Raw genomic sequence first — 22,343 nt, 5'->3', positions numbered from 1 at the left:
GATCTTGCACCATTCCTTGGAAGAGTCCTAATCCCATTATTCTGTCTTCGGAAGCTGGTATATTACAGTTGGTATTTCTTTCCAAAACAGCATACTGCATTATTTTATAACTTAAACTCAATTATACTTACCTATCAGTCTGCAACTAGTTTTTGCCACTCAAAATTATGTTTTGCACTTATATACACATTCAAATACAAATACACACTAACACATTAACAATGAAACAAAAAGTTACCTCAAGCATTACTACATTTGATATTCAAAAACAAAGATAAGAAACAACACACAGTGCTGATGGTAACCACATAATTGATTCCACGATCCATTAATGACTCACTCTAACTCTATGCTAGGGTTTATTTCTAGTCCTCTTACTTTAAGTGTGAAATCCTTTGTAAGTTCTACATTTATACAAGAACACCTCTTATTAGAGTCCCAATCTTAAGCAGGACCCCAGGCCTTGCTTTTATCTGTTATACTCTGCCAACCCATGAAAACACAAGTTCATGAACACCGGGTTCAGGAAATACCCCCAAGTCTTACCTCTTTGAATTTCTGTTTTCCTTTGATTGTTATCTTCTAGTTCTTTATTTTCTTCCTAGAACACTACTGTAACTAATATATGTACTGTACATTTTATACAAGTTTCTTAATTGTTTGCAAAAGTACCCAGTCTGCCATACTGCTGGAAACAAGTTTCCTCTGTTGTGATTTCTTTCCAAATGAATCATTCAAAAGTATTCTTTTTAGTTTACAAACATATGGAGTTTTCAAATTGTGCTTTTGTTGTTTTATAAATTTATCACACTGCTACCAGAAAGTAGGGTCTGTAAGAGATCAGTTATTTGCTATTTGCTGAGATTTTGTGGACTATCACCTAGTAAATTAATAAACTGATTTGGATGTATTTTAAAAGAATACATATCACACTGTAGGATAGAGTGCTATGTCTATTTTGTTGTTTAAATCTTCTCCATTGTATTATCGGAAGTCTAACAACTTCTGATAGTGTAATTTCTAAACACCTCTATCATCAAAGATTTGCCAATTTCTCCTGCGAAATATTTCTCTATATTTACTATAAATATCTGGAGACTATATTAGTAAGCATAATCAAGATCATTATCATTTTATCTTTTTCACTGTTCTTGAATATCTATTCCCAAGACTGCTCTTGCTTCCAAAGACTGATGTTGAAATTTCTCTACCATGCTCTTTTGGTTGTTATTAGTTTAATCATATGAAGTTATCATTTTTGTGAGAAAAACCACTAAATATCAATGATATTTAATCTATCTCCTCTTCGTTCCCCAGTCCCTTTATTTTAAAAATTTTTTACAGTCATTAATTTTGTTGTTTTATTAATAATGACATATAGCTGCAATTAAGTTTCTTTATCTAATTTGATATTAGTCCAATTTTCCCACATTTTTATTTAAATTCCAGTTAGTTAACATACACTGTAATATTAGTTTCAGGTTTAGAAGTAGTGATTCATCAATTACATTCAGCACCAGGTGCTCATTCCAAGTGTCCTCCTTAATGCCAATCACCTATGAAACCCATCTCCTACCCACCTCCTTCATCAACCTTCAGTTTATTCTCTAACATCAAGTGTCTCTTGGTTTGTCTCTCTTTATTTTCTCCCTTGTGTTCATTCGTTTTGCTTCTTAAATTTCACATATGAGTTAAATCATATGCAGACCAATCCTTTTTTTTTTTTTTTTCAAGATTTTATTTACTTATTTGACAGAGAGAACACAGGTAGGCAGGGAGGCAGGGAGAGAGGGAGAAGGAGGAAGGCTCCCTGCTGAGCAGAGAGCCTGATTCGGGGCTCGATCCCAGGACCCTGAGATCATGACCTGAGCCGAAGGCAGAGGCTTAACACACTGAGCCACCCAGGCGCCACCCACCCTTTTTAAAAGTAATCTCTTACACTCAACATGGGGCTTGAATTCATATCCCCTAGATCAAGAGTTGCACACTTTACCAATGGAGCAGGCCAGGTGCCCCACTACTGGATCAATTTTCAATATTAATTTCTTAACCTGGAAAAACAGTTCCTGCCTCACTGGAGGCAGTGTGAATTCACTCTTCATACTTACACATGGTATAAGCCTGGGTTGCCAATTCTTGATTATTCCTTTTCTTTTTTATTATCTTGTAGGAATTCACACAGTAAAGTTTTTTGCCACTTTCCCTAGATAGTGAATGTGATTTTTCTAATCCCCACTTCCCAGCCTTTAGAAAAGTTGGGCTTTGTGCAAGAGTCCCCACCCTAGCCATGCTGCCATCCCACAGTGGTCTGAGGCGTCATTCCCTATCAATAGAAGTCTACCCAGTAGGCCTGTGGACCTCATCGTTTTCAGCTATTATTCCCTGTTCTGGCTTTGAGTTCCTTTTCATTTCCAGCAGTGGGAAGTTCCCTTTCATTCATTTGAGCTGGGTTATTTCTGTTATTGTTATTCTGGTTTTCTCAGCATTTCTGTGTTCAAAGCACAAGGAGGACCTTCAGTCTTGGTTCAGCTTGCCATTTTGATCAGAACTCCTGATGATACACTTTTCCCTTTACTTAAGCTAGCTCTGCACCCAAACACTTCATACTACAATGAATATTTAAAGTAAATACAATACTGAAGTCACAACCACACTGGCAGCAAGCTCCATCTCACATGCATTTTAGTTTTACTTCAATGAAACTGACCCTAAACTAATCTTAAGTGACTCATGAAGCTACATAGAGTTTCCTTTTTTTTTTTCTTTTGGGGGAATAAGTGAACAAAATTAGGAAAAAATCGTATTCCAAATTACAGTTCTTGTGACTTCTTATCTAAATGGACTCTAAGCAGACAATGAGCAGAAAGTTCTTAGGTGACCAGAAACAAATTCTGGCCACAGATACACAGAGACATTTCAAGTTACAACCTTTTGGTGGCTGATTATTCCCCTATTCAAGGTGCCCTGACTAACCAAACAATCTTGAGAAAGAATAAAAGTTGAAGACTCACACTTCCTGATTTCAAAAATTTCCACAAAATTATAGTAATCAAAACAGGATGGTACTGGCACAAGAATAAACATATAGGCCAATAGAACAGAATTAAGAACCCAGAAATAAACCATATACATATGGCTAATCAATTTTTTTAAAGATTTATTTATTTATTTATTTGACAGAGAGAGATCACAAGTAGGCAGAGAGGCAGGCAGAGATAGAGAGGGGAAGGGAAACAGGCTCCCTGCTGAGCACAGAGCCTGAAGTGGGGCTCGATCCCAGGACCCTGGGATCATGACCTGAGCCAAAGGCAGAGGCTTTAACCCACTGAGCCACCCAGGCGCCCCTGGCCAATCAATTTTTGACAAGAGTGTCAAGACTGCTCACTGGGGATGGTGCCAAAACATCTTGATTTTCATATGCAAAATAATAAGGTTGAACATCTTATTCATATCATATGCAAGCACGGACTCAAAACGGATCAAAGACTTAACAATATAAGATTTAAGACCATAAAACTCTTAGGAGACAGTAAGGGTCAGTCTTCATGACCTTGAATTTGGCAAAGGATTCTTAGATGTAAAACACCAATAGCACCTGGGGCGCCTGGGTGGTGTGCCGTCGGTTAAGCCTCTGATTGTTGGTTTTGGCTTGTGGGTGATCTCAGGGCTGTGGGATTAAGCCCCGTGTTGGGCTCTACACCTAGCAAAGAGTCTGCTTGAGAGTCTCTCTTCCTCTCCTCTGCCCTTCCCACTCACTCTCTCTCCTTCTCTCTCTCAAATAATAAATAAATAAATCTAAAAAATTACCAACAGCACCAGCAAAAGAAAAAAAATGATGAACTGGACTTCATCAAGATTTAAAACCTTTTTGCAAAGAAATTATTAAGAAAGTGAAAAGATAACCTACAGAATGAGAGAAAATATTTGCAAATAATATATCTGATAGGGTTTAACATCCAGTATCTATACAAGTGCTGTAACTCAAGAACAAAAAAAAAACCTCACTTAAAAAATGGATGGAATGGGACGCCTGGGTGGCTCAGTTGGTTAAGCGGCTGCCTTCGGCTCAGGTCATGATCCCAGCGTCCTGGGATTGAGTCCCACATCGGGCTCCTTGCTCGGCAGGGAGCCTGCTTCTCCCTCTGCCTCTGTCTGCCTATGCTTGCTCGCTCTCTCTCCCTCTGTCTCTGACAAATAAATAAATAAAATCTTTAAAAAAAAATGGATGGAAGACTTGAATAGACATTAATCCAAAGAAGACATACAAATGTCCAATAAGACTATAAAAAGATGCTGAACATCATCAGTCATTAGGGAAAATGAAATCAAAACCACACTGAGATATCACTTCCTATTAGGAGGATGGCTATACTTATAAAAAAAAGGGGAGAAGAAAAATAAATGTCAGCAAGAGAAATTGGAATTCTTGTATATTTCTAGTGGGAATAGAAAATTTCTAGTGGAAAACAGTTAGACAGCTCCTCAAAAAGCTGACACAAATGACCTAGCATTCCACTCCCAAGCATATACCTAAAAGAACTGAAAAGAGGGATTCAAGCCGATACTTGTGCATCCATTTTCACTATTCCATTAGTCACAATAACCAAAAAATGGAAACAATCTAAGTGCCTACCAACAGATGAATGAATTACACAACGTGGTATATCAGACACACACATATACACAGGCTACAACATGGATGGACTCTGAAATGTTACACTAAGGGAAATAGGCCAGCCACAAAGTACAAATACTGTATGATTACACTTCCATGATATATCCAGAATGGCCAAATTTATAGAACAGGAAGTGTATCAGAGTCTGGGGCCTGGGACAAGGAGCGGCTGGAGAAATAGAGGTTATAGCATTTCTGTTTAGGGTGATGACAAGTGTCAGAATAGACAGTGAAGACAGTTGTACAACACTGTGAATGTAATTAATGCCCCTCAACTGTATACTTAAAAATGCTTATAACAGCAAATTTTACATTATATTTATGTTATATATATATGTTATATATTTTACCACAATTTTTACAAATGGTGGGGAAAAGACCATGACACAGTGTCAAGTTTCACAAATTACAATTCCAGTTTTCCCACTTAATAATAAAAAAATCCTCCTGAGCCTGTTTTCTGATTTATAACAGTAGTAAGAGTCAATAATAATTATTGAGGAATTCCTATGACAAACCATTGAGCTCAACCCTTGCATTAGCGAATTTAATCTTCACAACAACTCTGTGGAGCTAGGGGCTATAATTGTTTCATTTTATAGACAGGAAACTGACACAGGTGGTAGAGCAAATTCCCTGATGTCACAAAGCTAGTAAGTGTCCAAGGGGGTTTGCACTGAGGCGACTGATCTCGATATCAGTCTTTTCTTTTGAATGTTCATAAAAATGGAGACCATGAAACCTACTTCATAGGGTTGTTTTAAGAATGAGACACAATTAATTGTATCTTTAAAGCACTTAGTCCAGACTCTAGCCCCAAGTAGGTACTTTATACATGGTGTCAGGTTATGACCATTTGTTGTACCAATAAAGGGAAAGGTATAGTCTCCCTTGTCCGCATTCAAGGAGTGGCTAGATGGGTAATGTCAAGTGCCAAGTAATAATAAAACCTATAGTTGGATTTAGACTGTCCTGATAAAGATCTGTCAATGAATGAAAAGAACTCCTGTTTTATAATTAGGGTGCTCATGTACTTATTTCCTGGCATATGGGGTATACAGACCATGTGAACAAGGGCTAAGTAAATCAGCTTTTGGCTTTACCTAAGGTTCTTAGTTCTGAGAGCATAAAGGCTACATTACAAACTTTTTCAATTATTAAACACAATTAATTCCACCAAGCTTCACATCACTATCATTGTGATTCCTACCCAAAAATGTAGGCTTCTGTATCCATTTATCTTCCTTGAAGTCTTATCTTCATATTGTTTCTGGTCCCCTGACCTAACAGATAAAATCACTCCTTTCTCTCCCAATCTTTTTTTTTTTTTTTAAGATTTTATTTATTTATTTGACAGAGATATCACAAGTAGGTAGAGCAGCGGGGGGGGGGGGTAAAGCAGGCTTCCTGCTGAGCGGAGAGCCCGATGTGGGGCTCAATCCCAGGACTCTGAGATCATGACCTGAGCCAAAGGCAGAGGCTTAAGCCACTGAGCCAGCCAGGCGCCCCTATGACAATCTTTTTTTTTTTTTTTTTTTAAAGATTTTATTTATTTATCAGAGAGCGAGAGGGAGAGCGAGCGAGCACAGGCAGACAGAATGGCAGGCAGAGGCAGAGGGAGAAGCAGGCTCTCTGCGGAGCAAGGAGTCCTCTGTGGGATTCGATCCCAGGACGCTGGGATCATGACATGAGCCGAAGGGAGCTGCTTAACCAACTGAGCCACCCAGGCATCCCTCTGCCAATCTTTTTATGACATCTTCTGAAACATGCAATCCTTAATGGACAGACTGTGCTACCTGTTTGCAGTTTGCTCCCTCTACCGCTTGCTTTAAAGGATATTTGGCTCTTCACTGGGAACACTTTTCTACAGCTTACCTCTGTATTATTAGTATCCTCTGGGCTTCCTTTCTTTCTTTTTTTTTTTTTTTTAAGATTTTATTTATTTGCTTGAGAAGGAGTGAGCACGCAAGGACAAGCTGGGCAAGGGGCAGTGGGAGAAGCAGGCTCTCCGCTGAGCAGGAAGCCTAATGTGGGGCTCAATCCCAGGACTCTGGGATCATGACCTGAGCCAAAGGCATCCCTATACAAAGCCTATACTGAAGTCTTTGGAATCAGGCTCATATTTGAGTTCTTCACCCTAAGCCCTTCCACAAGGCTCAATGGGCAGTCTAAGAGTGTTGCATGGCTTTTCTCAGTTCCTTGATATTCTAGATGCCATGGCCACACCATGCTCTTTGTTAGAACCTGAAGTATTCCATCTCGGAATTTTTTAAATTTTTTTATTTTTTTAATAACATAAAACGTATTATTAGCCCCAGGGGTACAGGTCTGTGAATCGCCAGGTTTATACACTTCACAGCACTCACCATAGCACATACCTTCCCCAATGTCCATAACCCAACCACCCTCTCCCTACCCCTCTCCCCCTGGCAACCCTGTTTGTTTTGTGAGATTAAGAGTCTCTTATGGTTTGTCTCCTTCCCGATCCCATCTTATGTCATTTCTTCCTTTCCTACCCACAAACCCCCATGCTGCCTCTCAACTTCCTCGTAACAGGGAGATTATATGATAACTGTCTTTCTCTGATTGACTTATTTCACTCAGCGTAATACCCTCTAGTTCCATCCACATCGCTGCAAATGGCAAGATTTCATTTCTTTTGATTAATGCATAGTATTCCATTGTATATACCACATCTTCTTTACCCATTCATCTGTTGATGGACATCTAGGTTCTTTCCATAGTTTGGCTATTGTGGACACTGCTGCTACAAAAAGGTGCACGTGCCCCTTCGGATCACTACATTTGTATCTTTTTTTTTTTTTTTTAAGATTTATTTATTTATTTGACAAAGAGAGAGAGAGACAGTGAGAGAGGGAATACAAGGTGGGGGAGTGGGAAAGAGAGAAGCAGGCTTCCCACAGAGCAGGGAGCCCGATGCGGGGCTCGATCCCAGGACCCTGGGATCATGACCCGAGCTGAAGGCAGACGCTTAATGACTGAGCCACCCAGGTGCCCCACTACATTTGTATCTTTAGGGTAAATACCCAGTAGTGCAATTGCTGGGTCATAGGGTAGCTCTATTTTCAACTTTTTGAGGAATCTCCATGCTGTTTTCCAGAGTGGTTGCACCAGCTTGCATTCCCCCCAACAGTGTAGGATGGTTCCCCTTTCTCCGCATCCTTGCCAGCATCTGTCATTTCCTGACTTGTTAATTTTAGCCATTCTGACTGGTGTGAGGTGGTATCGCACTGTGGTTCATTTCAGAAATTTTAAACTCTAACATCGTACTTTGACTCAAATCTTTTATCCTTCTAGCTTTCTCACTCATACCCATGCATCGATCTGTTTTGGAATCTTAAGACCTTAACTCACTCAATCCCTTTATTTTCTCCTAGTCTATCAAATTTCTCATTCTTGACTCTCTGAATACTCTTTTATAAGCCTCTCTGACTCATTCATATTCTTGTTCTTCTATGATACCTCACTGTAAAACAAATACTCTGGCTCAAAGCCAACCTTTGGATTGTGCCTATCCCTGAGCAGTCAAGCAATGTTTGAGCACTATCACACATTGATGAACGTTAGCACAAACACAAAGCATTTCATTTTTTTTTGATCTGTCCTATTTTCCTCAATGACCTTTCCAAACTTATGCCTGACTTAAACTATTGTTCAACCACTTGCCCATCTCACTCAGGGCCCACTTCCCAAACAGCCAGCTCTGCCTCCTAAGTTTACCAGACAGCATCTCCTTTTACTTTCTATTTCTATACCTGAAATATCTGTACTTATTCTCACCTAGCTTCCTCCCAAGTTAAGAGATATCCTTGTTATAACTCTTAGATGAAATTGCCTAATCTTTTCCTATCACCTGTATCTGAAACATCTCCTGTATCCCCTCAGTCTATATAAACACATTATATCTTAAATATAAGACCCTACATTTATCCTGAATTCCCTTTCAGGAATTACAGTTGACCCTTGAACACAGGGGTTGGGGCAATGATCTCCAGGTAGTCAAAAATCCACATATAACTTCTGGTTCCCCCCAAAACTGAACTACTGTATTTTATGTGATAGAAAAGTAAGCTACAAGTAAACACATGATGAAAAACAAAGCAATGGTAGAGAAAACTTGCAGAGAAGGCTGGAACTAGTTCATTGAGGTCTTGAACCAGGAGGTGCAAGAAACAGGCTCTGGGGAAGGATTCTTGGTGAAGTAACTAAGGGCCACATAATAACATGCCACCCCACAACCCCCTGACCAAGGGGGTACAGGAGGACACCAAGGGCAAGATAGCACCAGACAGAAGCCTGGCCCCTAGGGTGGGGCACTGTCCAAGGTGCTGAATATTTTCTGAAGAGGGTAGCTAATATTGTAGGGAAACTGGCAGCTTACCCCTTGACAGCATTTTCCATGAGTAGAAACTGCATTAGAACCACATAAAGTGGATCAGGTGGAACAAGTAACCTAGAGAGAAGGGTAAAGGTATTTTGGCTTCCCCTGGTTATCCCCCTTCCCTGGACTCTACATGGAAGGACATTTTCCACATTCTCAGGAAAAGAGCAAGAAATGGGTATGCCTCTAGGATCTATTCTGGCTAAGTGCAGGTGGGGAGGGGGAGACGTGGTGGTTCCTGTTCTACTGCCATACTATATTTATTAAAAAAAAAAAAAAGACTTAAAATTAAACCTGTGCAGTTCAAACCTATGTTGTTCAAGGGTCAATTGTATTCAGTATGTTCCTGTTATGACCTGAATCTTTGTGTCTCACCAAAATTCGTATGTTGAAATTCTAACCCCCAAAGAGAATGGTATTAGTTGATGGGACCTTTGGGAGGTTATTAGGTTCTGAGGGTGGTACCCTCAATGAATGGGATTACTGCCTTATAAAAAAGATTTCAGAGAAATCCCTAGTCCTTTCCACCATGTGAATATAAAATGAAAAGTCTAGGACCTGGAAAACTTGCTGGCACCCTGAACTTGGGACTGACAGCCTCTCCAATGAGCAATAATTTCTGTTTATATGCTACTGGGCTTGTGGTATTTTGTTATAGTAGTCCATAAGGACTAAGACAGTTCCTTACTTTACCCACACAAATTTTTGAAATAGGAGACTATATAGGTTCTCTACTTTTTTATCCCTCCCCATATAGGCCTGAATCTGCACAGTTTGCTTCATGACATATTTGTTATTATTAGATATGTTTGCCTATATAAAATCATGTAAGGCCAAAAATATAAATGTGGGGCAAAAAAGAGTGGCTGTTTCTATAAAACAAGGTTGTACTTTTGGAAACACCAGATTTAAATGAGTTATTTTCATTTTTTTTAATTTTTAAAATTTTTTAATTTAAAAAAATGAGTTATTTTTAAAAGCAGTTTTCAAATTAGGTACTAGAAAAGACTGTACAAGATAGAGGGGAATAAAACCTAAAACAATGAGAAAAAGTTCTCAAAGGGGGTGGCCATTGTCATTTTGAGGCAGACAATTCTTCACTGTCCAATATTGCCCTACACATTATAGGATGTTTATAATCCCTATACCCTACACACTAAATGTCCTACTGTTGCCCTCAACCCCATATGGACAACTTAAAAAAAAAAAAAAAAAAAAAAAGGCCACAGATTTCCAGGGGGGGCTGTAGGGGGAGGCAGTATTACTGCTAATGAGAACTAAAGATAAAATGATTTTGCACTCAAATTTACTATTTTTTACTGCTTATCTCTGAAGAAACAAACTATAAAAAAGTAGCAAATGCATTTCAGATATTTGCACTTAAAAGTCTATGAGAAACAATAATGAGCAGACCCACAGGCAAAGAAAAGATCATGAATGTCTATTAATAAATAAGCATTTCAAGTTAAATAAACTTTAAAGGTATTTCTGTATGTTTTTATTTCCTGCTGCTATGATCAAATGCTCAACTACTGAGTATACTAAACTGAACTGAACTTTTTAAAGGTATATTTTCTGAGAACTATCAAAATTATTTGAGACATTTATTCTATGGAAAAAGGCTTAGTGACCTTGTAGCTTTTAAATATTCAGAAGTTGCCACTCCAAAAAACCTCAACAACTTATCACAGAAATAAAAATTCTTATTTTGTTGAGAAAACTTCCATGAAAAAGTGACATCATGTTATTCAGTAACACACTCACTCTTAACTTGAAACTTAAAAACAATATAACTACTATTGAAACATATTGACAATAAAATCTTTTCAGTCAAGTATTAAAATTTTTTAAATAGTACCTCCTAAACCATTAGTTTCACAACACTAGAGACACAATACTCTTTTGTGACTGACTGATGAATATGCACATTTTTAGGCATTAAAAACATTTCAAAGAGTTTCATGCACTTTTCTATTACATCTGCCATCAACACAAAGATTTTGGACTGCAAATAAAAGGTAATTTTTAAAATGTAGTTTCTATTACAAAGACATGTAAATGGAAAAGATCGTCATCTTTAAAAGATGTTTATGACCCAAGTTTTTTTTTTTTTTAAGATTTTATTTATTTATTTGACAGGCAGAGATCACAAGTAGGCAGAGAGAGAGAGAGAGAGAGAGAGAGGTGAAGCAGGCTCCCTGCTGAGCAGAGAGCCAGATGCAGAACTCGATCCCAGGACCCTGGGATCATGACCTAAGCCGAAGGCAGAGGCTTTAACCCACTGAGCCACCCAGGCACCCTTTAACCCAAGTTTAACCCAGAAGGGAACTATTACTGAATTTTCCATAGGAGACAAATGAGAAGTTATTTAATAACTTAATCACTAAAATAATAGATTAAAATAATAAAGCAGAAGGAAATAAACTTAGACTGCCTATCTGCTTACCTGCCTTCTCAAAAAAAAAAAAAAATCCAATTACTACAGATACTTGCATCATTGTGTAAAATAAAATAACAGTAAGGAGACTAGATCAACAAATACTCTATTTCCAAAAAATTATTTTTATTATTTTCCTACAAGTCTTTTTTCTTTTTTTAAGGTTTTATTTACTTATTTGACAGAGATAAACAGGGAGAGAGAACAAGTAGGGGGAGTGCCAGGCAGACCAAGAGGGAAAACCAGACTTTCTGTTGAGCAAGAAGCCTGATGTGGGGCTTGATCCCAGGGACCCGGGGAACATGGCCTGAGCTGAAGGCAGATGCTTAACAGACTGAGCCACCCAGATACCCCTTAAAAAGAAGTCCAAGTAGATAAACTGGTATTTTAGATAGACTGGAAAGTCCATTCTAGATTTTGAAGTAAATAAAACAGCATATAAGGAAGAGAGAGAGCATGAGTGAGCAGGTTCTTAAGTCCTAAATCAAGAAATGGAACATGGAAATTAGCAAAGATTTAAAGAAAGGAAACAAAGCAGAAATAAATACATATAAGTTTAAAACACAGAAAAGATTTCACTGCAGTCATTTCTCACATGAAAGTATAGTCTTTACGAGTTTTTATTTAAATGAAGGATATGTATGCTTATGCTCCCACTTTTGTTAACTGAGCAAAATTCCCTTGTGCCACATTTCAGCCTTTGCTTGAAAGAATGTGCCCTGGTACTCTCAGCATGCTTTCATTATGAGCCCTTTTAATGAAGATTTATGTACTGAGTGCTCTCCTAGCACATGTTCTTGCATGGACATCTTTTATTTTTTACATCACGTTTATCTTTTTAAAAATAACTTTTCTGTACAGCATAGGGAATATATATAGTCGATGGTATTATAATAGCACTATATGGTGACCAATGGTAACTACCCTTGTGGCAAGCACAGCCTGAAGTATAAACTTAACATTATGTTGTACATTTGAAGCTCATGTAACATTGTGCATCAAATGTAACTCTACTTCTTTATTTTATTTTATTTTATTTTATTTTTTTAAAGATTTTATTTATTCATTTGACAGACAGAGATCACAAGTAGGCAGAGAGAGGCAGGCAGAGAGAGAGAGGAGGAAGCAGGCTCCCCGCGGAGCAGAGAGCCCAATGTGGGGCTCGATCCCAGGACACTGGGATCATGACCTGAGCCGAAGGCAGAGGCTTTAACCCACTGAGCCACCCAGGCGCCCCTGTAACTCTACTTCTATGTAAATTAATTAATAAATTAATTTTATATGGAGTATTAACCATAATCCAGGCTCATGTGCATGGTCTCCAATTTATAAAACAACAAAAGCTACTGTTCTCCCTGTTATCAAAGCTTTAGGAATTGTTACATTTAACTAAAGAAATGATATTTGTGTTACATAATTACAAATTTAAGTTATGTAATTGTACATGTTAAAGTTCACTTTTCTATTCCATTTCATTGATCATAATAGAGATGAAGGACTGTTTACATCAACTTTTGCCTGTGAGCAGAAATTCTAGGACCAATTTCATCCTTAAAAAGACTAAATTTAATCAATAGGAAAAACTTTTAAAAATAATTTTCACTGCTTTCCCCTTTTCACCCAGTATCTAGAAAGACAAGGAGTAAAAGATTAAGTATATGTGTACTTTTTTTTTTCTGGATATACCTCTCTCCAGTCTCCTAAATCTACCCCACTTGAATTTGACATCTTTGCTAGTCACTAAATATACAGCCACCTGTCACTGAGTCTACAGCAGGGAAGAAAGGAACTGTTTAGGGCTGACAGAGCAATTTCTGAATCATCTGCAAACCCGGGCTGAATAATAGGGCTACAGAATTATGCTGAAATCAGGACACTGAAATCAGGATGCCAAATCACACAGCCCAAAGAGGCAATGATTCACTCTTTGAAATATTATTTTTTTTAATGTACTTACGATATCCACATTTTTTACAGCCAGCTCGGACACTGTCCTTGTTGCAACCTGAAATAAAATTGGATGACATTTTAGGAGACATATAAAAAGAAGAAATGCAAGAATTTTTTCACATGAAAAAGCTAAGAAACCTCTTTTTGTAGAATTTCTTTCTTTAAAAAAAATCATTCCTGACCCAAATTAGTAACCCTATTCATTCAATTGTTATGGATGTTAGAAATCACTGGAAAAGCCAATTCACTCAAGTTATTTTATTTGACAGTATTTCAAGAATAATTCCAGAATATATTTTTCTTTAACAGAAGTGCAGTGTTAGAGTCAAGAGCTTAAACATTCCAGGAATTCTAGAACACTAAGGAAGAAATTCCAGAGTGTTTCAGCTTGTCCCTCAAATGTAAATAATTAGTTATATATGTATATGTATACATATATTCACTATATATACTAGTTATTATACATATGTATATGAACATTTGAGATAACAAATGTTTTTCTGCTCTCCTTTAGAAGAAAAACAAACCGATTTTTTAAAAGGAATTGGTGAAAATCCAGAAAAATACTTTAATTGCTAGCTATTCTAAGAAACATCTGAATTCAGCAATCAGATTCTGACAAAAGAAAACAAACTGCTAGTCACATATCCAGTCTAAGCGATGTTCAGAAATATTTACAGTGTCTCTGTATCATTAGTGTTACACACAAGCAATACTGGAAGATAGTAACAGATGAAATAAATTGAAATTGATTTTGTAATAAAATATACATAAAATTTATCCCCTTAACCACTTTCAAGTGTGAAATTCAGTAGCACTGAGAACATTTACAAAGTTGTACAGCCATCCCCACTATTTCCAAAATCTTTCATTATCCCAAACAATAACTAAACCTATTAAACAATAACTGCCCATTCCCCCTTACCCTGAGCCCATGGTAATATCTATCCTACTTTCTGCCTCTATAAATTTACCTATTCTAAGAATCTCATATAAGTGGAATCATACAATATTTATCCTTTTGTGTCTGACTTTTTTACTTAGCATAATGTTTTCAAGATCATCCAAACTGTAGCACATATCAGAAGATCATTCCTTTTTATGGTTGTATAATACATAGAGTTGAAACTAATTTTCACCTCCATTAAGGGCTTCTGGCAACCAGAAGGTCAGGAAAGAATTATTCCATTACCTTAATGCAAGGCATCAAACTCTTAAATCCTTCACATGGAAATATAGCCCAAATTCACTAATAAATTAAAGTACATGGGATGCAAATATAAAACAATGTTAATTTTAAAACAAAGATCACTTTTAAACTATCTCTTCACTGCTATGAAGTCAAAATATTAGTCATTTTTCTCTAATCCCAAATTTACTTTAAAATACACATTATTGAATAATCCTACTAAAAATACAGTCAGGTGTGCTATAATGCTTGTTTTAAAAACATAAAATTTGTTTCAATGCAATTGATGTAAAAGAAAACGACTTGAACATAATGTGACTTTTGTCCATGAAAAACCTAGATGAATGCAGAAAGTGGTACCCAGTTGCTCTGAGGCTCCTAGGAATATACAAAACACATGTAAAGACTCACCCCAGAATATTTCTAGTGACCTCAGATCAGCATGTGTGCTATGAGCAGTGCCCACCCACAGAAGCTGTTATAACGCTGATCTGATTTCACATCATCCTCTTCCTACCATTATTTCAGAACAATTCACCAATTGCAATTCTTACGAAGTCTGCTTCCACAGCAAATTTCAGGTCTTTTACAAGGTAAGGTACCCTATTTATTGTATTATTTACGTGCCTTTTAGCCAACTAACATGTGCAAAACTGTGCTACTGTTATTAGGTTTCTATCATTTTTTTATGTATCACTGATGAAGTTTTTGGCTATTGTGCCCCAATCTCATTTTTTCTCATAAACCTTGTGGTTTGTATTGCATAGGGTGGGAATGCATATGCCGCACTGTAGCAGAATTGTGGCATAACACTGGATTAATAATAAAATCTGAGGCTCTTTCATTATGAAATAATTGCCTATTGGAAAAAAAGCTCAGAGAATCCAGGTCAATGTTAAGTCTGTTTCCATAGAAACCATAGACGCTGAATGAGACAAAACAAAACTGTTCTAAAAGCACCATTACCATTCCTATGATAAACTAAAAATGTTGTAATGGACAGATCTGAAATTATCTCATCTCAGCACTTATGAGAAATTAACTTATTTATGATGAACTCTATCTCGTACTTTTAGAATGAACGAACTATCAAACTTTTTCAGAGTAGGTCATCTTCTTTAACAAAGTTGTAACTTTTACATAAAAGGGCAACACAACAAGAACTCTAAATAAATAACTCCATATTAACTATGTCCTCCCCAGCTTTTGGTTAAGTTAAAATTTCAAGCTTCATTCGTCCTAATTTTCACGACTGCTGGGACAAATGAATGCTTCTACCTGGGACGTTCAATCTGACACCTCTGATACAATAAATCAGAGAAAAGTGACTCTATGAAGTGGGGACATTTCACTCATTCTCCTGTCAAGGTGTAGTTTCTAGTGGCAGTGATGCCACAGAGAGCACTCCTAACCAGGTCTGGGGCTGTCCACCATCTTGGCTATGGGTGCCCTTGGTTTCAACTGTTTTCCAAGCCTTGCTATCTAGCCTTTGCTTACATTCTGTGGGCTACCTGAGATATTTCATTTTCTTCTTCAATTAACTAGTCAGTTTCTGTTGTTTGGAACAAGAACTCTGCTGACACAACTGTACTCAACATCCATGTCAAACTGAATAGGAAGGCCATATTGAGAGGCCCTTATTACTTCAATTAGAAGTTAGCCATTTCTCCACAAGAGGTTCTCATGCTGTTCTTCGTTCCATTCCTTTTAAAGTTTGCTAACACTGTTCAGAGTAAACAGAGCCTGTCTCCCTCCAAATGTTCCTTTGTAATCATGACCTATAATCCAAAAACCGTTCTATAAAAACTTATAAAATTGCCTACATAAAAAAAATGGCAGAGACCAGCTAAAACAAACTCAAAAGACACATGAAAATGTAGGAACAAATATTTGCAACTCACAGCACCAATAAAGGGCAATTATGACTACTGTATAAAACTCAGAAAATCATCATGAAAAAAACCAACAACCAACACAAAGAAAAAATATCAGCAAAAGAGCTAAACAGAAAGCTCACAGAAACAAGTTTGAAACATGGAGATGCTCATCCTTACTCATAATAAATTAAATGTACATTAAAATCTATACCGAGATTACATTTTTCCCTATCATAATAGCAAAGAAAGGGTTGAAGAGAGTATGGGGCAGAAACACTCCCATACAGTGCTGAATAGTAGCATAAATCAATACCACTCCCATGGAAAGCAAGCTGACAAAATCTATCAGAACTATAATGTACATACTACTTTGACCTAGCACTTCTCCATTTGGGAATGAATCTTCACAATTTGCTTGTACAAATTCATACTTATATTGACTTACATACAAAGTTATTCACTAGAGCATCATTTATAATAGTTGAAGAGTGGAAATAATTTAGACATAAATAAATTATGGTTAGTCTTAATGATATCTAATGATCTCTAAGATATAAAGGAAAAAAGCAAGGTATAGAACAGTGCTTATGGTATGTTGCCATTTGTATGAAAGAAGATTAGATATAGGTAAAATACAGATTATACGTAGATTTTATTTATATACAGATGGAGATATACAAAAAAGATCTCTAAGAATATAAATTAGTTACCTGGAAAAAAGAAGTGCCTCCAGGGGTAGAAAGGGTGAGAGATATGTCACTATACACCTTTTGCTACCTTTAAAATCTGCAGCATGTGGATGAATTATCTTCTCAAAAACCAAACTAAAAACCTCCCTCAAAAACCCCAACATAAGAGTTGCTGTTGCGCAAGATTCTCTAACAACTAACTGCACTTGTAAATTCTTCAGAGAAGGCACATTATAGATTTATAACAAAATTTTATTAACTGATGGTTTTAGGAATAAACTGCAGAGGTCTTTATCTCTTTACTTATTAAATATCAGCAAGGGCTTACTCTGGATTTAGAACTCTTAATGTTAAACAACTTGAGTGGAAGGGCTCAGGTAAATGGCTGTCTTTTACCTCCGAGAAACTTAAAGGAGTAGAGAGAGCTTGTTTTTCTAGCTTCCAGAACATGCCATTCGATTCTATATACAGCTCTCTGCTTAGCATGGTGTAGCCTTGCTAGACGTCCTCAACAACTGCTTGTTCATTTGAGGTTAGAAACTTAATACTTAGCACTTGGGAATCAGTAATGTATGCAGCTTCCAGTTGCTAGCTGTGAAACTTGTGTCTGCAGTGTCACTGGCCCATCTGAGGAAGATAGGCACTGGAAGAACAGTTACAAAAGAAGGACAATTAAAAAAGAAAAGGGGGTGCCTGGGTGGCTCAGTTGGTTAAGTGACTGCCTTCGGCTCAGGTCATGATCCTGGAGTCCCAGGATCGAGTCCCGAATCAGGCTCCCTGCTCAGCAGGGAGTCTGCTTCTCCCTCTGACACTCTCCCCTTCATGCTCTCTCTCTAAGTAAATAAATAAAATCTAAAATAATAACAATAATAATAATAAAATAAAATAATTAAAAAGGACAATTGAAATAAAACTAACGGTTATTTAGGCAAGGGAAGGGGGAAATGACAAACAACGCCTTCCTATGGTGATGGAAATATTTAAAATCTTGATCTGGGGGATAGAGAAATATGAAATTCACAGATGGGAGCCAAGAACTAACTTCTTACTACCCGCCGCCCACCCCACCCCAGGAATGACAGGATCAGATATATAGTTAAGAAAATTACTTCAGCAGCCATGTGCAGCACAGACTAGAGAAATTATGTACAGTTTAGGAATGAAAAGCAATTGGATACATTGTAATTTAGAGTACTTCTATTACTAAGAAGTTACAGTGATGTGTTTTAAAAATTTGACTCACTTTCATATGCCAGATGTAATGTTATTTTGGCTACAGAAAATTCCCTATCTTGGCTATACAGATTTTACTGAATGAGAGAAAGAGTTTTTGTGCCAGCCACATGGGTAACATTCACTGACACTGGTGTTAGGTAGACTCTTCATGGGGAACGGTGAATCATTAACATGAATCTCAGAACTAATTTTAACAACTTGAATGGGCAAAGTGGTTTCTAAAAGAAAGTCAACTTCACTGAAATCTGTATTTAAAGCTCATTTTTATTATTTTTTAAAAGATTTTTATATCTTTATTTTGAGAGAGAGGGAGGGAGTGAGTGAGCACGAACAGGGAAGCAGACTTCCCGCTGAGCAAGGAGCCCTATGTGGGGCTCCATCCCAGGACCCTGGGACCATGACCTGAGCTGAAGGCAGAGGCTTCAACCCACTGAGCCACCCAGGTGCCCTTAAATGTCATTTTTAAAATAACAAGTAAAAGTCTACGATTTCCCTAAGAAAGTACACATTTCATTGTGTTGCCTACATAATGGTGTATGTTTACACATAATGCTGTGGAAAAACAGCTGAAGTAGGTGAGCATAAAACAAAAGAGGCTGATTTTCACTTGTAGAAAGCATCCTTGTCACTTTATAGTCTTATCATAATATATCACTAGCAAGACAACCCAAGAAAAGCCATGCTGAATCCATATGAGCATTATACCTAAAAATAAAAGAGCATAACATAATACTTGGCCTTCTCAATAATTATTTCAAAAGGTTTCTCGTGGAGCCCTATTTTTCTTTAGTCTACTACCTGGATCGATCATGCAGGAAATTATCTCAACATTTTCTGTAACTCTATTTCCTAACGGTACTTGCATTGTACTCTTACAGAGCTGTCATAATTATTATCTCCATTTTTGCTGGGTTTAAACAGTCTATCCATGTCTTGCCATCTAGCTTAATGGCACAATTTAAGATTATTACACTTTGGACCATTATTTTGAATTGGAAGAAGGTTAACATATCTATAACACTGGTCTAAGTTTAAGGAAATTCCAATAAGGATGTTTTAAAAAAAAAATCACTTTTTTTCTTCTTTCTTAAGCACCCCACTTTCATTGCTAGACCTGTTTCATGAGAACACAAGCTCTGATATTGTGTGCCCTAGAGGGTCTAGACCGTGTAGGTGCTCAAAAACGCTTGCTCAAGTAATAAAACCAACCATTTAGGAATGACAGCAACTCAACTCTAGTTGTAGTGGTGCAATACAAGAATCATGAGGGCTGATGTGAAGGCTCACGACGCCTAGGCAACCTACCACGCAGACCAGCCTTCCTCTGCTAGCTCCTTACATGTTGATAAGCTCCAGGCTGCAGCCACAGACCCTTTCTTCAGTCTCTACACACTCCACCTGAGCACAGGCAGCCACTACAATGGTCTCAACTCCTATTACACCTGTGGATGACTCAAACTGTGGTCTTTGACTCTGGCTTCTTTCCTAAGCTACAAATTTTCTCTCTTACTACCTATTAGATAGTTTCATTCATACGTCTGACTATACCTCAACACAAACCCTAAACTGAAATTCTCATCATCCCCCTAAAACCTGCTCCTTCTCAGGTTTTACCTATAGTAGAAAATGGCCCCACCCAACAGTGTAACAATGAAACCCATGTATACCCCACTTCCTGTCTTACCCACCTACACCGAGTCAGTCACTGATTCCTAGTGAGTCTACCATCAAAAATGTATTTCCAATCCATGTGTTTCTCTCCTTTCCTGATACCACACCTGAAGCATCATCATAACTTACCAGAAATTACTCCTAATCAGTGACCTTGTCTCCAAACTAGCTCCCTTCCAATCTATTGTCCAGCCAGAATGATCTTTCCAAAATATGAATCTCTTAAAACTCTTAAATGGCTTCCTTTAGTCCTTGGGAAAATATCCAAAATATTTGTCATAGCTTACAAGGTCCTTTAAAAGGTGGGAACTACTTTGTAAATTATACAATAACACAGCAAGATGAATAAGTGCATGGGGACTAGAATGCATGACCTGTCACTTACTAGCTATCCCTTAATTAGCAACTAACTTTGTTTATCCCTCAGTATGCTCATATAAAATTGAAGTATTCATACTTATCTTACAGTACGGATGTTAAATGAGATAAAATACAATGCTTTACACACTGTGTGACACATCTGACACATAGTAAACACGATTTACACATCTGATACATTAGTAACTATTAGCTGTTATTAGCTCTTTAGTTAATTTCTCACTTCTCTCCCATTTGTATTCTGAGTTCCATTTATAGGGAGTATCTTTTACTTCTTTTATTTCCTCTTCTCACACATTTCCTCCTCCTTTATATATCCAGTCCCACTGGCTGCAACTTCCTCTCTCACCACTCCAAACCTCCTGGAATTCTTCAAGATTCATCCTAAATGCCACGTCCTCTAGGAAGTCCATTTTCCTAGCTCCTCTAGTCTTCTGTGAGGTGCCCTTACTATGCGCTCTTGAAGACTTCAAATTTTCCCTACCATACATATGTCTGACTTTTTGGTCCTTCCTCCCCATTGCTACATTCTAAGTTCTGTGTGAAGTGCAACTGTCTTGTTCACCACTGTATTTCCATTGCCTAGGACATTACCTAGCACGTGGCAATATAGATAGTTCTGTGTATGAATGAGTGTATCCTTCCTCTTTCATAATCCCCCTCCTCCCAAAACTGCAGTGGTTAGAAAAGAGCACGATTCCTGAAACAGTGATCCGTAAAATATGGTTCAGAAAAGGCTACCACGGTACAAACATGCTTAAATAAGACTAGGAAGGGTAGGTTAAAACGGAGTTCGGGCTTCTGAACCGTAACACTTCTGAGTCTCTCCTATACTAAGGAGCATTGTGCATCTCCAAGCTGTGTGTTTGGGGGCTGGAGGAATGGGGGGTGGGGAGGGATACAATCCTCAAAATAACTTCTGCAACCAGGGTTCTTCAAGAGACATGGCAGCAAACCTGGTTTAAGCAGATGCCCTCCCCGACCAGAACGTCCGAGTAAGCTGGTAGTTGTGGCTCAGCAATCTCTGAAGCACTTATTTCGTAGGGTTCACTGTTTGTAGGTCGGTACCCACTGGACACAGAACCTGAGAGCGGGAAGAAACCACAGACGCACAAAGAGAGGCCCAGCGGGGGACAGCGACCGGTCCACTGCCGCACAGGAACTCCGTACAATAGGAAGAGAGAGAAGGAACCCAGACGTCAGTTTCGTCCCTGCGACTTCCACGACAAACAATGCCTCTGGCTGCTCGGGTCCGTCAAGTGTTGCCCCCTGAATCTTATTTTCAAGCCAAACCGAAGTCAAGTGCGTGTTTCTCGGCTCCTCGCCCCCTAGGCCTACAGTTCCCGGCCTCCTCCCCCCACGACACACTTTCCCTGTAATCCAGGCGGCGCCGCGGGAGCTCGGCTGCGGTGGGGGAGATAGTTTCTGTCGTTCCTTCTTCCCTCCAGAGATCATTTGTGGAGTGTAAACTTTTTCATGGAGGCCTGTTCATTTTAACGCCCCCGCCTCCATCCCCATGGGCGCTACTCCCCAGCCCAGCGCACCCAACCTACCCTACCCGCTCCCTTCCTCGCCTAGACCTACGGGCCCTGGCGTCGGTCTTCACCTGGGACTGCCATGGCGCTGGTAAGAGGGGTCGCAGGAGCCGCAGGCTTTCGAGAGGACACCCGCCTCACGCCTGCAGCGAGGACAACAAATGGCGAGGGCGGCCTCTTCCTCCCACCGGCGCCGCGGGACCTCGGTGACTGTCCAGGAAGGCCTCCGGCGATAGCGGAACCAAGTCTCGTTGATTCAGTTTCCGGGGGAGGTATATTACAGAACACACATGGTCCGAACCAT

General features: G+C 38.4%; 1 protein-coding gene across 2 annotated transcripts in view; it reads right to left on the bottom strand.

Moving 5' to 3' along the window:
* The window catches only part of SREK1IP1 (SREK1 interacting protein 1), a 41,121-nt gene extending 18,826 nt beyond the window's left edge, over nucleotides 1-22,295 (bottom strand). For both annotated transcript variants that reach the window (XM_032849743.1, XM_032849753.1), the window contains exons 1-2: nucleotides 22,111-22,295; nucleotides 13,472-13,519 (exon numbers count right to left, since the gene is read on the bottom strand). In XM_032849743.1, coding sequence (XP_032705634.1) covers nucleotides 13,472-13,519; nucleotides 22,111-22,123 — 61 coding nt within the window. In that variant the 5' untranslated portion in view covers nucleotides 22,124-22,295. The remainder of the gene's footprint in view (nucleotides 1-13,471; nucleotides 13,520-22,110) is intronic.
* Nucleotides 22,296-22,343: the final 48 nt, after the last annotated feature.

This window comes from Lontra canadensis, unplaced genomic scaffold (assembly GCF_010015895.1).
Source record: "Lontra canadensis isolate GAN:19392208 unplaced genomic scaffold, GSC_riverotter_1.0 scaffold4, whole genome shotgun sequence".
Taxonomy (NCBI): Eukaryota; Metazoa; Chordata; class Mammalia; order Carnivora; family Mustelidae; genus Lontra; species Lontra canadensis.
Note: the sequence above shows the minus strand (reverse complement) of the source record. Positions and strands in the feature narration are given on the sequence as shown.